Below are 15,617 nucleotides of genomic sequence, written 5' to 3'. Positions count from 1 at the left end.
CCAAGTATTAAATCATGTTGGAGGAGGTGTATGTAAACATGTGAGTATTAAATCATGTTGGAGGAGGTGTATGTAAACATGTGAGTATTAAATCATGTTGGAGGAGGTGTATGTAAACATTTGAGTATTAAATCATGTTGGAGGAGGTGTATGTAAACATGTGAGTATTAAATCATGTTGGAGGAGGTGTATGTAAATATTTGAGTATTAAATCATGTTGGAGGAGGTGTATGTAATAATTTGAGCCGCTGAACTTCAGAAAAATGTCAAACTATGTTATATAATTCTTGAATAAAGAAACTGTCTTCAATAAATCAATCAAGAAAATGAAGTAGAAATCTGAAATATATTGTCATAAGAAAACTACATTTGAGGGATAAGTGTAACCCGTTAAAAATTGTGATTAAATGTTTTTTTCCAATGTGTATGTAAACTTCTGATCTCAACTGTAAGTTCGGTATCGTCGCCTTTCTAATAAAAACTACTGGCGTGTTTTGCTCTTTTCTTTGTACACCCCCCCACTGTACGTTGGAAACGTTGATGAAAGCAGGGCGAGGCAAAGCAAGTGGAGAACGAACCAAGAGATTTATTGAAAGACACGTGACACACGTGATAGCAACTCCACGCACACAACGATCAAAATCAATCAAACACCTAAAATATTGGATCACAACGTGTTCACAAAGCCGCAAAGACCCCCCAGAAGACATCGTAGAACGTGAGGAGCAGCTTGATGGAGACCAAAGCACATCTCCATCTCATCTCCAAGTGCGATGACGTCCCTCAGCGATGGAGACATCTCTCTGTGTTCCAGCCCACAAAGCATCCCGGAGGAAGAAGACGGCAGCACGTTACCAACGTTTTCCCCAAAGCCAGAAGAAGATTTGGAGGTGCAAACGCTCCGTGTGAGCTAACTCACCGCGTGACGGCCGCCGTGTCTCACTCAGTCTTCAGCCGCCACCTTCTCTGAGAGCTTGGCTCCTACGTCGCGAGCTGTCGGACAAACACAAAGGCAGCGTGAGCCGGTTCCTCACGCTAAGCAAACACCTCACACCGGTGGAGGAAGGACATCCACTAAGAAAAAGCGAAGATGTTCATGCTAAACTTGTCTTCATCAGACCTTCACATGAGCGATGCTTCACCACGGCTCAAAGAAAAGATGTTTTACTTACGAGCTGGATGGTAATTGGCTGAAATGTCTCCTTGTCTCTTTCTGTGATGCTTGACCGTGATGACGACCGCCAGGAGGACCGCCGCAGCGAAGATCACCGCCGTGGCAGCGACGGCGGCCTTCCAGTTGACTGTTGGGAGCAAAAAGCACAAGTGGAGTGACAAAGCGTGAAGAGGAAAGCTTGCGTTGTCATGGCGACACGGATCAATCATGGTGACAGTTGGACTCGTGATGGGAAACATCTCCAACGTGTCTTTCTCACCTTCATCTCTGGCGTTGCTCAGGATGCGTCTTCTCTCCAGCTTGGTGACCACGTCCTCCTCCACGCCAGCCAGCTGAAACACACATTCGTACTTGCCCTCCACGTCGGCCGTCACCTCCACTTTCAGGTCCGACGACATCTGGAAGGTTCCGTCGTGGTTGGGGAGGAGCTCTCCGTGCTCCACGTCCTCGTGGAGCTGCTCGCCGTCTTTCCTCCAAAACAGGTCGGCTCGGTCGGGGTAGAAACCCGTCGCCAAGCAGCTGACCGGAGAGGACGGCGTCTTCTGGAGGAGGAACACCTGTGGAAGCTCTGCACGGGACGCGACACCACGTGTGGACAGAGGACAGCGTGGAGAGAAGGTGCGAGAGGAGCAAAGATGGAGACAAAGAGAAAAGAGCGGAGCTTGTAATGCTAGTCAAGTTCCTACAGGGGGCGTGCTAACATGTTCCAAAGGTGAAAGTACACGTGGGGTTCTACCTGTTCTCATTAGGACCTTCCTCCCATTGTTCACATACTTCTTCAAGTAAGAAGGACACCTCTCAGTGAAGTAAAACTTCTGGTAGTCTAGATGAGCTTTGTTATGGTCCCACTGGAGTTTGTCACGGAAAGCTTGTTGTTTTGCTGCGGTATATGTCCATGTCTTCATGTCCAACGATATGAAGTCTTCTCCATCATAACCTTCCTGATGCCAACCATTAACCTCATCAGTCTCATCATCCCATTCACAGCCAAACATCCACTGGAGAACGTGAACACCTGACAGAATGACACAAAGTGTTGTCAAGCAGAGCGAAACCATCACACACACACACACACACACACACACACACACACACACACACGTCTATCATGTGTATTTTGTAGGTCATTATGGGATGTACAGTTGGTATGAGTGCAGTAATGTGTGTTTACTACAGTATAAAAAGAGTACATCAAATATATTTTAATAGTAGAAAGTTCAACATAAACAAACCTCCAGTTTGGTTGAAACGCTTCTGAAGATTTTCAATGCTGATTTTGTAGACCTGTTCATTACCAACATTGATCTCAGTCTGTCCCTGCCAGTAGTTTGGATCCTCTGCTGTGATTTTGTTCATCCAGTCCTGTTTGGCTTCTGCTTTCCTGCTGTTGCTGTCGTAGTGAACAATCTGAACTTCATCAACATAACCAACCTCCACATACTCTGGGAAGTTTGGAACTTGAGAGGACGCAGTTTGGAAATACTTCAGCGTGTGAATCACTGAAAGACAAACAAGAAAACAAGATGACACTTTATGATTTGGTTTCATGTTGAACAATCTTGCAGTGTGAATATTTGAGGCAATTCGGTCTTCAGTCGGGTCTGTGAACATAAAACACTGCTAGATATCACAGTCAAGAGTCACATCGTGTTCTCGTGCAAAGGCGGTCCTCGAGGGACCACGCACTCCATTCATACTGGAGACAAAGGAAAAGAGACGTAGGTACGTGTCAAATACGCAGGCGGAAGAATACGTAGTCGTGCGTCGCTACGCTGTGGAAGGGCGATGTCGCTTTTGCTTGAGTTGGCTTCTTTTCCCTCCACGATGTCCCCCGAGCGTGAGGCCGACTCGTCCGATGATGGCGACGCGTCAAAGAAAAGGAAAGTGAAATGAGACATGCTAAAATGTTCAGAAAGCGGAGAAATGGCGACCGGCATCGGCCGAGTGCCCGATCCAAGCCGCTCAAACGCCGCCGCCACCATCGATGGCGTCCTTGAACGCGTGAAAGGATCTGCTCCTAGGAAATGGACAGTGACAACTAAGCAGCGCATTGTCGACACTTCCTCCTCCCATGTCTCTCCCTCCCTTGCAACGCCCCTTCCGGAGTGCAAGACAACCTCACGTCTCAAGTGGCTCCTCTCACCGCTGCTGCCACCCGGTGACCAAAACGAGTATGGCAACTTGCATCTACAGATGGTCTTCATAATGTGTTGTTTGCTTGAAACAAAAATGTAATATTACAGTCGTTATTACAGTATAAACTTTTAAACTGGTCCTCTGTTGAAGGTTTGTGCACTTTAAAATAATTCTATGTTAAAAATACTTGATATTCAAAAATGACATCTTTGAAATGATGTTTTAAAAAAGATTGTGTCTTTATAAAAACATTGTGTATCATTGTTATCTTGTTTCGGTGTCAATTGTATTTTGAAAGCCTGTTCCAATGAAAGGTGGAAGGAATGATGAGATAGAATGATCATCTTGATGTATTCCAGTAGAACTTGCCTCAGTCACAGGAAACAGAACGACAGGAGTGAAAAAAGTGAAGGTCCAAAGAGGATTTGGGAATGAAGGGTATCAGCTTGGAAAGAAAGTGGGCTTACCAGGCGTCACGCTGTGCATTTGCACGGCCAGAAGAAAGAACAACAGCAAGTTCATGATGTCGGTGGCAAAATCCAAAGATGTTTTTCTCCACTTTTCCGCCAAGACAAAAGTGACGAACGCTCGCTCGTCGAGCAAAGACGAACAACATTCAAGGAAATGACCGGACGGGCTTTGAATCGTGCCCCCCCCCCCCGAGCCAATGACAATTCAGCATGGCTTGCATGTCACCTGTTACTCGGCAACACCGAATGCTATTTGCAACTAAACAGACTCGCAGGCGCGCGCCCCCTTGTGGCCACGTCAGGTCAATGCTTGAGTGGCGTTTCTTGGAAATCACGTGACCTGACAGGAACCAACCGGCTGAACAAGTTTCCTGCTCAGCTCTTTTCATCTGTTCTACACCCACTTCCTGTTTGGTTTCACTCACGTGACATATGATAAGATATTTGTGTATGTTATTATCATTGTATGCGTGGTATCACAGGAACAAAGAGGACCAATGAAGGTGAAATTCAACCTTCTAACGCTCCAAACGCACAAACGATCCCAAAGCAAAAAGTCCCCAACGCCATAAAACACGTGCGCTGGGAAAATGCTGCAATCACATAAACGCTGCATCAGCAGAATTCTATAGACAAATAAATGTTGCAAATGCCAAAACAACCGCATGAGAGAAATGCTGCACATTCCACTCAAATGTCAATGTGCTCCCCAAGCCAAACGTGGCTTAGTGCTTGGTGGAGAAAGCCTTGTTGGCAAGCACAGAGGTCAGATGTTTCTTGTGGTTGGTCACCAGGGTTGCACACATCTCAGGAGGCATTTTGCTCAGGGAAACATCCCCAAAGCAGAATAGTTCCACCTCCGTGTTTGACAGTAGGGATGCTGTTCTTGGGATCATATTCAGCGTTTCCACGCGTGGAACGCTCCGTGCGTCGTGTCGACTTGAAGCCAAAGACTCCATTTTCACTGTCCTGTGACGGCATCACATTCTCCCAAGCCTTTTCTGAGTCATTCAGGTGTTGATTGTCAAACGTTCAGACGGGTCTGTACACGTGTCTTCTCGGGCAGGACGACCTCGCGGGCGCTGCAGGATCTCATTCCATTCCAGCCAAGTGTCTTACTAATGCTTTCCATGCGGACTGTGCTCCCAACTCCCTTGACATCATGAACCAGCTCCTGCCTTGCCATTGTGGGCTGCTGTCGGTTGCTCCAGACTGCCATTGAAAAGCAGGAAAAAAGTGTCCTAAATAGGAGGTGGAGGCCCCAATGACTGCGTCCAATAAGCATTGGGAGACCACTCATGCCAACTTAAACGAGGCTTCGTTGATTCCAAAGGAAATTCCAACATCCTCACATTGGAATAACATGTGAAAGGATATATACTGTAATTATGAAAAACACATCATAGGGGTGTCACTGAAGGTCTCGCAGGAACAGGACAGCCAGAAACCAATCAGACTGAACGATGGCATTGCTTGTGTGGATAATACGCATACCATGGAAGTGGCAGTGGGCCAGGCAGGATTGGAAGCGCACATTTACACACACTAGAAACCTTGCAATCCAACCTGCGCTCGGTGTGTCACTGGACTATGACTCAGTTAAATAAATCTTGTTTGTCCAGTTCTCCAAATGTTCTTCCTTAAAATATCATCTCGTCCTCTTGAAGTCAATATTGTGTTTTGTGACACCCCTGCTTATTTTAAGTCAAACAAATTTCTTGGTTAACCACGAAATCTAAGTACATCACCAGAAGCTAGCATGTTAGCAAAGTGGTTTCAAAGACAAAAAAAACATCTATGTGTCCCAATGAGCATAGACATTGTTGAACAAGCCGACTAATAATTTGGGAGTCATTGTGTGGTTATGATAGGCTATACATTCAATGATAGCTAACATTTCAAATTGACCCCAAAGGGACTCTTCGCAACCGATAGGGGGCTGCCTGAGGGTGCTAACTTTGGAAGGTGTTGCACGCATTATCTTGAGCAAGAAGAAAGAAGAGCTGTGTGATGTGCTCCAGTGTAACTTGTATGCGCCGAGCGATTTGTGATGTCTGATTTTTTCGAGTAGGCATTTCTATGATGCAAATGTGTTACTCTTTTGAACATATTGTTTTAAGAAGACAAACTCTTTACTTAAATGTCCCGGCAACTAAGCGGAACTACGTTGCTCATCACGGAAATCCGACCAGAACTGGACTCGCGGAAACAATTAAGTGTACTGATTCTGTTATTCACAAAACCACCGTCAGAATAATGACTCGTAGGTATGTAGGTACATCAAAATGCCGAAACCCGGGATCGAACCAGGGACCTTTAGATCTTCAGTCTAACGCTCTCCCAACTGAGCTATTTCGGCGGTAAGAGATTGGGGCGATGCCAGTATTACACGAAATGTATCTCATGTCGGTTACCTGTGTATACAGTTGTATACAAAGATGCGGTTTTTGCTTAACTGCACAGCAGAAAATGAGGCAGGTGGCAGGTATAGCTGCACCAGATACATTTAATTTTAAAACTGTACTTTTGAGAAACACACGTTGGTCATTTCAATAAAATACATGTTAATACAGGCATTACATGAATTTTTTTGTATGGAAAAAATACCAAACCGTAACGCTAAAGCGGTCCAAACTTTTTCCAACTAGGACCATGTGCTGAAAAATCAAAAGAATGTGGGGGGCACTTTGATATTTGTATGTATTTAATTTTGTAAAGAGGCTAAAAAAATAAATCACATCAAGACATTGGACAGCCCTGCACGAAATGAAACCAAACTATTAACTTTCTGTATCTCACACCCTACTGTATACATACATATATATTAAACGAAATTTTGTGAAACTAAATATAATATGTACTCTAGTGTATAGTCGTTGGGTCCGTCTTGTGTCTTCACGACTTGATTTGAGGGCGTTCCAATGCAAACACAACGATGACGTCATTTCACGCCGAAATCGCGTAGAGGCTTCTGGGAAGAAAGGTCAAGAATTGGTCGGTGGTGGCTGTGGACTAAAGGCTCTGATTCAACAACAAAGACTGTTGCCTTGCCTGTGAAACAAACATCACAATGTGAACAGCGACTATCCTGTACGATTTCATTGTCTTCCTTTACCTTCAATGTAACCCGGCGAGAGTTACACTAGCATGCGTTTTTTGTCCAAGAAGGCTAGCTAGTGTTAGCAAACTAGCTAGCAGCGCTAGCATGCTTCTTGTTTTGCTGTAGTGGACGTTCCTCCCAGTGGATCCACTTTCCACGCTGCCTCCCCAAGTGATGTTATCTCGTTACCGCCGGGAACATGGATGATAAGTCCAGCAGCCACCACAGGCTCCTGGTGGTCGTGCTCATGGCGCTGATCTTCGGCGTCATCATGATCCAGTACGTGTGTCCGAGCAGGTCCGAGTGCCAGGTGCTCCACCAGCTGGGCTCCTGGTTCAACTTGGCTGGTGCCGCTGGGTCTCCCGGTGATATTCAAGAGCAAAGGGATCCTTACATTGCAGAAGACGGCGCCTTGGTGCGCTTCATCCCCCGCTTCAACTTCACCCAAACTGACTTGAATCGCGCCGTGGACTTCAATATAAAAGGAGACGATGTCATTGTCTTCCTGCACATTCAAAAGACCGGAGGCACCACGTTTGGTCGACACCTGGTGAGGAACATCCAGCTGGAGAGGCCCTGTGAGTGCCATGCTGGCCAGAAGAAGTGCACCTGTTACCGGCCAGGGAAGAAGGAGACGTGGCTCTTTTCACGGTTCTCCACCGGCTGGAGCTGCGGCCTTCATGCGGACTGGACTGAGTTGACCAGCTGCGTCCCGTCACGTATGGACTCGAGGGAAGCTCCAAAGGCCATGCTGAGGTAGGCCAAGGATGATGGAAAGCATCTGGAGATAATGAAATCAAAATGCAGATTCTCCTGTTAAATGGAGCAGACCACATGTACTGTTTTATACGTTTGACTTTCTATACTTGTGACTGATGCAGTGCACTCTAACTCTATTCTTTTTAAGAGCTATTGTAAAAAGCAGGCGTGTCCAAACTTTATCTACCGAGGACAATCGGATACTTTTGTACGTTAACGATGATTTCTGTACATTAAAGATGCTAAAACCATTCCAATTAAGGGTCAACAGATACTAAGCTGAAGACAGCATTCACACTCAAATTTTGTGTTATACGGCAACAATGCAAGTTTGTCCTGATCAAAATTTTAAGACCAGCTGAAAAATTGCACTGTTAGATCTTAAGGAGGTTCAAAGTAGTGATTCAAAAGTGAAATAGGGTATTCATCAGCTGATCGAAAGTTTAAAAGCATAGCTACAAAAAACGTAAAATTAAATGTAGGAAAAAGGAGTCAGTGATGAGTAGCTTTGCCATTCTTGTTAATTAGGAAAAAAATGGGTTTGGGCCTGCTTGATGCCAGTGTTTCCAGGAGGCTGGTGGGAATGTTGCTGCAAGGAGGACATCCACTGTTTGGAACTGATGTGCATTTTTGTAAATCCATCCCCAAATGTTCTACTGTGTCGTGTGGAAAACAACTCCGTAACTTTGGAAGCCATCAGGACCGTCAAGGGAGAATAAAACGTTCTTCCACATTTCAATGTCCCATGTTTGGTGCACTCTTGCAAATTCCAAACATGCTTTTTTCTTCTTAAAAGCCTTCCCTGGCAGATGGCGTCTGATTATTGGACTGCACTCGGCACCAGTAACAACCTTCTTTTGGGCCGAGGATGGTCCCGTGTCTTGACAGTCAGTGGGGTCCTCCAGTGGCATCTTTTGGGGTCTACCACTTGACTTTTTTGTTCCGTGAGCCTCAGGATGTTGGAAGAGGTTTGAAATGACTGTCCTATGGCGTCCGACCTCAGCAGCAATGACGCGCTGCGAGAGGGCTTGTTGATGCAGCTCAACAATCCCAACTCGTTCAAAGAGAGAAAATCACATTTAATCCACGTTTTTACCAACATTTTGCCTTTTTAAAGGCTGTGCTCTTCAACTTTTGATGAACAGCCTATTTCACTCAAATGTTTCTTTGCAATAAATTGCTTACTCATTTTTTTATGTCTCACTCCACTCCCCACTCTCTTTTTGCATTTTGAAGCTCTACTTAGAATCTCCTTAAGATCCATCCATTTTCTATACCGCTTCTCCTCATTAGGGTTGTGGGGGCATGCTGGAGCCTATCCCAGCTGACTTCGGGCGACAGGCGGGGTACACCCTGGACTGGTCACCAGCCAATCGCAGGGCACATATAGACAAACAACCATTCACACTCACATTCATACCTATGGACAATTTAGAGTCACCAGTTACCCAGTTAACCTCACCTGCAAGTTTTTGGAATGTGGGAGGAAGCTGGACACGGGGAGAACATGCAAATTCCACACAGAAATGCCCCAAGGGAGAATCGAACCCGTGCGGCCCTCCTTAAGATCCAACAGTGCAAAATGTACATTCTTGCTATTTTTCACCTGGTCTTAAAAAAGCATGAATTGTAAACAGCATGGCAATTGCATCACCCGAGCCAACAGCTGCTTGGCATTTTAAAGCGCATTCGGAGGTACATATAGCTGTAGGCGAAGTTGACACTCGTGATAAATGCAGATACTGACATCTTGCGGCGTCAATACAAAACTGAGTCAGGAGGTTGCCCACAGCCACGGCTGCCAATGTTTTTTGACCCGGCACTAATTAGTGACCTCGACAGCTATTGGCTTGTGCTGACCACGTACCTGGCGACTTTGCAGTTCATCGAATAGTCATTGATTATGGCGTCTACAGGTGTGCATTTCTGGTTAATTAGCGTTTTAGCATTGATAATACAATGAATACAGCACGGTACCTCATCTAACACTTAGCTACGTATCTGAAATACAGGCCTGACGTTCTATTGTTCCTCTCCAGTAGGAACTATTACTACATAACCATCCTGAGAGATCCGGTGTCACGCTACCTGAGTGAGTGGCGTCACGTCCAACGCGGCGCCACCTGGAAGGCCTCCTTGCACGTGTGTGACGGACGTTCCCCCACGCTGTCCGAACTTCCCAGCTGCTACCCGGGAGACGACTGGTCAGGTTGCACCCTGCAGGAGTTCATGGACTGCCCTTACAACCTGGCCAACAACCGTCAGACACGCATGCTGGCTGACCTGATCCTGGTGGGCTGCTACAACGTCTCGGCCATGAGCGAGGAGCAGCGCTGGGCGGTGCTCCTCGAGAGCGCTAAGCGTAACCTGCGCGGCATGGCCTTCTACGGGCTGACCGAGTACCAGCGCAAGACGCAGTACCTGTTTGAGCGCACCTTCAACTTGGAGTTCATTGCGCCATTCACCCAGCTCAACGGCACACGGGCCTCCAGCGTCGACGTCCCAGCCGACACGCAGCATCGAATCCGCCAGCTGAACCGATGGGATGTGGAGCTCTACGAATACGCCCGCGACCTTTTCCTGCAGCGCTTCCAGTTTGCGAGGCAACAGGAGCGCAGGCAAGCCAGGGAGAGGCGGCAGCAAGAGAGGAGACGGCTGCGCGGCAGACTCGCAACCAAGCAGGGACGCCAGCAGAAACCCACAGTGGCACCCCCTGCGGCTGACAGCCACCTGGTTGTAGCTGAGTCACTAGAAAGGTCTGATGAAGACAGCGTGGAGTCTGAGGGGCTACTGCCGGTGTGGTGGGAAGTGGATGAGAATGGCACAATGGAGGACTACATGGACAATGTGGAGCAGTGGAAATGACCGTTTCAGTAGTGTAGGTTTTAAAGAGGCCTTACTTTTAGTTATTGTGGAGCAGAAAGTTGACAAACAACACTTTGTCAGGAAAAATATATCAACCTGCACCAGTAACCTTTACAGAATATTTCTGTTATTTATAATTGTAAATTGTCAATAGTCATTCAGAGACAAGCACAGTCGTTCTATCATAGCTATTGATCTTTGCTAATCTTACTGTGATTTTATTATACTGTGATTTATTCCTCAGTAGCAGGTTTGACCCGACCATTGTTCATTTCTTTTATTTGTGTATTTAATTTATATTTTATGTCCAAGAACCACATTATGCAAACGATAACTGATTCATGTTAAATCTTTGTGGGGATCGATGGACGTCGCCATCAGTAAATTGAACACATTGCAGCTGTTGCATCCTAAAGCGATTCAGGCAGAAATCATCTTGTCAGAGGAGAAAAGATGCTCTGACTCATCTTGAGATATCCTCAGACAATAATCTTCACGTCGACTGACACATTTTTTTGCCTTTCAGTTGTGAACACGGCCTTCCAGTCGTTTGTCATTGCAGTGGAACACTTTCTTACCTTATTTTTTTATGATGAACAACTAATACTTTTTATGTTCAAGAGCAACGTTGTTCAAAGTGTCTGAAATGAAAACATTTACAAATGTGGCTATTTTATAACAGGAAACGGATACCTCAATGTGTAGTGTAACTGGTATTGTAAAGTAACTGAATGTTATGTATCTTTTTATATATATAAAAAAATACTTTGCACTCAAGGAAATGTGATTATTTTCTATAATGTAGGTCCCTGGAAGCACCAGCAGAGGGAGTTCAGCTCAAGCTGGCAGCAGCGTCATTCATCAGCTACTGTATACCAAAACATAATAGCTAAGGCTGTAAAATGTGTGAATTATGTAACGTGTTTTGTGAAGAGAAAGATAAGGATACATGTTGAAATTACACAGCTGTTGATGTGCTCAGGTCAGAATAAAGTTATTAAAGAGCGTCAAACTCTGTGGGGACGACATGATGCGCATGCATTAATAACAAACATTTTTTAACGCAATTAACCGTTGCTACTTTGACAGCCCTAATAACGTTTATAGATAGCAACTATGATGACTCAACTGGCTGTGGATATCGACTACACAGCACAAGGATAACGACTGAGAAATTAAATTCTGGCTGCTGGCTCCGTAAAGTAGGCTTTTATTGTGAAGAGGTGTATGACGGATGGGAGTGTAATGTAAACGTTAGTGATGTGAAACTGCATACCACTATTTCAATATAGCTAAGCTAATACACAACAACAGAAAAAACAGAGGACAGAATCATATAAGACATTTGAAAATGGTATTTTAAACAAAAAATAAGTAAATGCTAAAACCGTTTAAATAAATGATGACTTATTACGAACTATTATAAGAATGAAAACTTTATTCACAATTTACACATGGCGCCGTTTATGATGGGTCATTCTTTAAACAGAAAAATGTTACCTCAAGTATCCATGTTTTAATTTGAGAATCGATTTTAGAGAATGAAGAGCTGGTATCGGAAGTATCGATATTTCAGTATCGATCCGCGCAGTAAACATAGAATTAAGCAACATGCTAGCTGCTGCCGGTAGAAAGTACCTGACAAAATCATCTATTCCTCCTACCAAAACGTAGGAATTTAGAACTAGAAAACGTTTACTATATCAAAGATATATCAAAGATCTAAGGTTTTATATCTATTTCATTTTAATAGATTTGTCAGGCAATAAGAAGTTATCTTTTATTGTTACAGTCCTGTAATTACCGTTTTTCCAAACGCCACTTTTCAATTTAGCCTGACAGAAACGGGCTGGCCTCCGGGTGGATATTTTTTGTTGTTTTATGACATTAGTACACGATTTTGCAAACTTCATCCAAAAGTGGATGAAATCTCCATCCATTTTGGGGGGGATCCACCTGTGATGCCCTCAGGGCAATCGTGACTTTCATCGAAAGGCTTTGAACTCTGCCTCTGCAACTGACGTTCCCTGGCCAAATCCGCTCCCTCTCTCTTGTTCAACTCCTCCCTCAACATTATCCCCTCCCTTTTTCGAAGTCTGTTCGTCTGCCTTGCTATCATTCATTGCTACGCACGAAAAAAAAATATACCTGTAACCCATATTGCAGCTACCAGACCTTTATTATCGTTTGCTTGTTTTTGGCGCTTGCCGTCACTACAGTCAGTTCTTCCGGGCTGGCTTGAAGGCGTGTCCGCTGTAAACAACCATGGCTGTTGACGACGTTGCATCGAGTCTTCGTGGAAAAGAATACCTACACCCACGTTGATTTGCATCGTCTGATCAGGTAAGAAAGATCACGTCATGCTGCTGTTGTGATGCAATTAACTAGCAACGGTTGTTTTTTTTTTTTTTTTACTGTCAAGCCATTGCAGACGTGCTCCTTGTTGGCTGCCACAGGATACACGCTTTATTATTGTGTGTGTTACTAGGGGTGCTTCTGGTGGTGTTTAAGCAGTCATAACTGATACTGGAAAGTACAATCCATGTGAAATTTTTGACTTGAAATCCATTCCAGCCCTGCAGAGGTGGAGAACACCTACGGATTGCTTCCTGGTTGCAGGCTCTTATGTCCGGATGCTTTCATTCAGCCTTGTCCTTGTGTCCTTGGGTCACAACACCCAAGCCACCGTGTCACACTTGTGTTGCCACAACTTGCCTACACATACACACATTCCCAAAGGAAGTATCGCCATGCTCTTGGCTCACTGAACTATAAAACCAGTCACGACAAGTTCATGCTTCTCCCCGCAGGGCTGTGGACTCTGCACCAGTCTATCTAGTTTTTTTCTTGACTGAATATCAACAGAGCTGATCAGACAACCACACACAGACACATATACTGCAGCCTTTTCCCTTGTAAACACCTTTTATTAATTAACTACACATTTATGGCCTGGAATGGTGTTGAACTATGCTGCCAACTGCTGAATGGCCAACCTACGCCAAAGATGAGCAATGCGCAAAATTGTACACCGTCTCAGATGGCAACTGTCACTACATGCCGGAATATTTCCAATTACAGGGAGTGCAGAATTATTAGGCAAGTTGTATTTTTGAGGATTAATTTTATTATAGAACAACAAACATGTTCTTAATGAACCCAAAAGACTCATTAATATCAAAGCTGAATATTTTTGGAAGTTGGAGTGGGGCTTTTTTAGTTTTAGCTATTTTAGAAGGATATCTGTGTGTGCAGGCGACTATTACTGTGCATAATTATTAGGCAACTTCCTTTCCTTTGGCAAAATGGGTCAGAAGAGGGACTTGACAGGCTTTGAAAAGTCAAAAATAGTGAGATATCTTGCAGAGGGATGCAGCACTCTTAAAATTGGCAGCTTCTGAAGGGTGATCATCAAACAATCAAGCGTTTCATTCAAAATAGTCAACAGGGTCGCAAGAAGCGTGTGGAAAAACCAAGGTGCAAAATAACTGCCCATGAACTGAGAAAAGTTGAGCGTGTAGCTGCCAAGATGCCACTTGCCACCAGTTTTGCCATATTTCAGAGCTGCAACATCACTGGAGTGCCCAAAAGCACAAGGTGTGCAATACTCAGAGACATGGCCAAGGTAAGAATGGCTGGAAAACGACCACCACTGAACAAGACACAAGCTGAAACGTCAAGACTGGGCCAAGAAATATCTCAAGATTTTTCTAAGGTTTTATGGACTGATGAAATGAGAGTGAGTCTTGATGGGCCAGATGGATGGGCCCATGGATGGGTTGGTAAAGGGCAGAGAGCTCTAGTCCGACTCAGACGCCAGCAAGGTGGAGGTGGGGTAATGGTATGGGCTGGTATCATCAAAGATAAGCTTGTGGGTTGAGGATGGAGTCAAGCTCAACTCCCAGTCCTACTGCCAGTTTCCGGAAGACACCTTCTTCAAGCAGTGGTACAGGAAGAAGTCCGCATCCTTCAAGAAAAACATGATTTTCATGCAGGACAATGCATGCATGCATCCATCACATGCATCCAAATACTCCACAGCGTGGCTGGCAAGAAAGGGTCTTAAACAAGAAAAACTAATGACGTGGCCTCCTGGTTGAGCTGATCTGAACCCCATAGAGAACCTGTGGTCCCTCATCAAATGTGAGATTTACAAGGGGGGAAAACAGTACACCTCTCTGAACAGTGTCTGGGAGGCTGCGGTTGCTGCTGCATGCAATGGTGATCGTGAACAGATCAACACTGACAGAATCCATGGATGGCAGGCTTTTGAGTGTCCTTGCAAAGAAAGGTGGCTATGTTGGTCACTGATTCGTTTTTGTTTTGTTTTTGAATGTCAGGAATGTATATTTGTGAATGTTGAGCTGTTATATTGGTTTCCCTGGTGAAAATAAATAATTGAAATGGGTATATATTTGGTTTTTGTTAAGTTGCCTGATAATATGCACAGTTATAGTCGCCTGCACACACAGATATCCTTCTAAAATAGCTAAAACTAAAAAAGCTTTGATTTTAATGAGTCTTTTGGGTTCATTAAGAACATGTTTGTTGTTCTATAATAAAATTAATCCTCAAAAATACAACTTGCCTAATAATTCTGCACTCCCTGTAGATAAATGCATTTCCCCCTCAGAAATGAAGAAAACGGTGAAAAATACGAGGGGTGCACGATATGAGAGTGTTATGACGTCATACCCACAAATCCGATAACATTAAAAAAGCTGAGATAACCGATCATTTCAAAAGATGCTCCAATGAGGCGAGATTACCCGTGCAGGTGAGCAAATCAGGCGCTCCTTTTCTGTGTGACGTTAACGGCCTGTCGTAACTTCCCCCTCACTTGCAAACAAACATTCACTTTCTCAGGAAGACATTTCGCGTGCTAGTTGTAACAAATGCTTTGCGATGAGGGGGAAAGAAAAACATCGAGGACACAGAAAACCTTATCAGCGGCCTGAAACGCCAGCGCTGCGGCTTTTTAAAAGTGCAAAAGGTTTGTCAGAGACCTCTGTGACGTCACACCGTCTACTCGGAGCGTGTGCCCGAATACAGCGCACCTTGCTGGACCATGCCAAGTGGCTCCTCCCGCTCTATACTCCCGTTCTCCTGACCT

General features: G+C 44.8%; 3 protein-coding genes and 1 non-coding gene across 8 annotated transcripts in view; 2 read left to right on the top strand and 2 right to left on the bottom strand.

Annotated features, from left to right (window-relative positions):
- Window positions 1-557: 557 nt before the first annotated feature.
- On the bottom strand, window positions 558-3,946 carry LOC129189546 (H-2 class I histocompatibility antigen, Q9 alpha chain-like). Its single transcript, XM_054791325.1, has 7 exons — window positions 3,778-3,946; window positions 2,407-2,673; window positions 1,911-2,189; window positions 1,434-1,742; window positions 1,173-1,301; window positions 920-993; window positions 558-803 (listed from the first exon to the last, which is right to left on the bottom strand). The coding sequence occupies exons 1-6, from the start codon at window positions 3,830-3,832 to the stop codon at window positions 944-946; spliced, it is 1,089 nt and encodes a 362-aa protein (XP_054647300.1). The 5' UTR covers window positions 3,833-3,946; the 3' UTR covers window positions 558-803; window positions 920-943.
- A 2,120-nt stretch (window positions 3,947-6,066) lies between these two features.
- trnaf-gaa (transfer RNA phenylalanine (anticodon GAA)) lies at window positions 6,067-6,139 on the bottom strand. The gene has a single exon. It is a non-coding gene; the product is annotated as a tRNA-Phe (tRNA).
- Window positions 6,140-6,744: 605 nt separating this feature from the next.
- hs6st2 (heparan sulfate 6-O-sulfotransferase 2) lies at window positions 6,745-11,416 on the top strand. Of its 2 annotated transcripts, none has more exons than XM_054791963.1 (2): window positions 6,745-7,636; window positions 9,682-11,416. In XM_054791963.1, the coding sequence occupies exons 1-2, from the start codon at window positions 7,080-7,082 to the stop codon at window positions 10,502-10,504; spliced, it is 1,380 nt and encodes a 459-aa protein (XP_054647938.1). In that variant the 5' UTR covers window positions 6,745-7,079; the 3' UTR covers window positions 10,505-11,416. The 2 variants fall into 2 exon arrangements, with proteins under 2 accessions (XP_054647938.1, XP_054647937.1); XM_054791962.1 differs by having other exon boundaries at window positions 9,679-11,415.
- Window positions 11,417-12,465: 1,049 nt separating this feature from the next.
- The window catches only part of mbnl3 (muscleblind-like splicing regulator 3), a 39,958-nt gene continuing 36,806 nt past the window's right edge, over window positions 12,466-15,617 (top strand). For 2 of the 4 annotated variants that reach the window (XM_054791709.1, XM_054791705.1), the window contains exon 1: window positions 12,469-12,847. The gene's annotated coding sequence lies outside the window, so the exon portion shown is untranslated. Of the gene's footprint in view, window positions 12,848-15,617 lie in introns of all 4 variants that reach the window. The other 2 variants (XM_054791710.1, XM_054791711.1) reach the window with 2 other exon arrangements.

Source organism: Dunckerocampus dactyliophorus, chromosome 11, assembly GCF_027744805.1.
Source record: "Dunckerocampus dactyliophorus isolate RoL2022-P2 chromosome 11, RoL_Ddac_1.1, whole genome shotgun sequence".
Classification (NCBI taxonomy): Eukaryota; Metazoa; Chordata; class Actinopteri; order Syngnathiformes; family Syngnathidae; genus Dunckerocampus; species Dunckerocampus dactyliophorus.
Note: the sequence above shows the minus strand (reverse complement) of the source record. Positions and strands in the feature narration are given on the sequence as shown.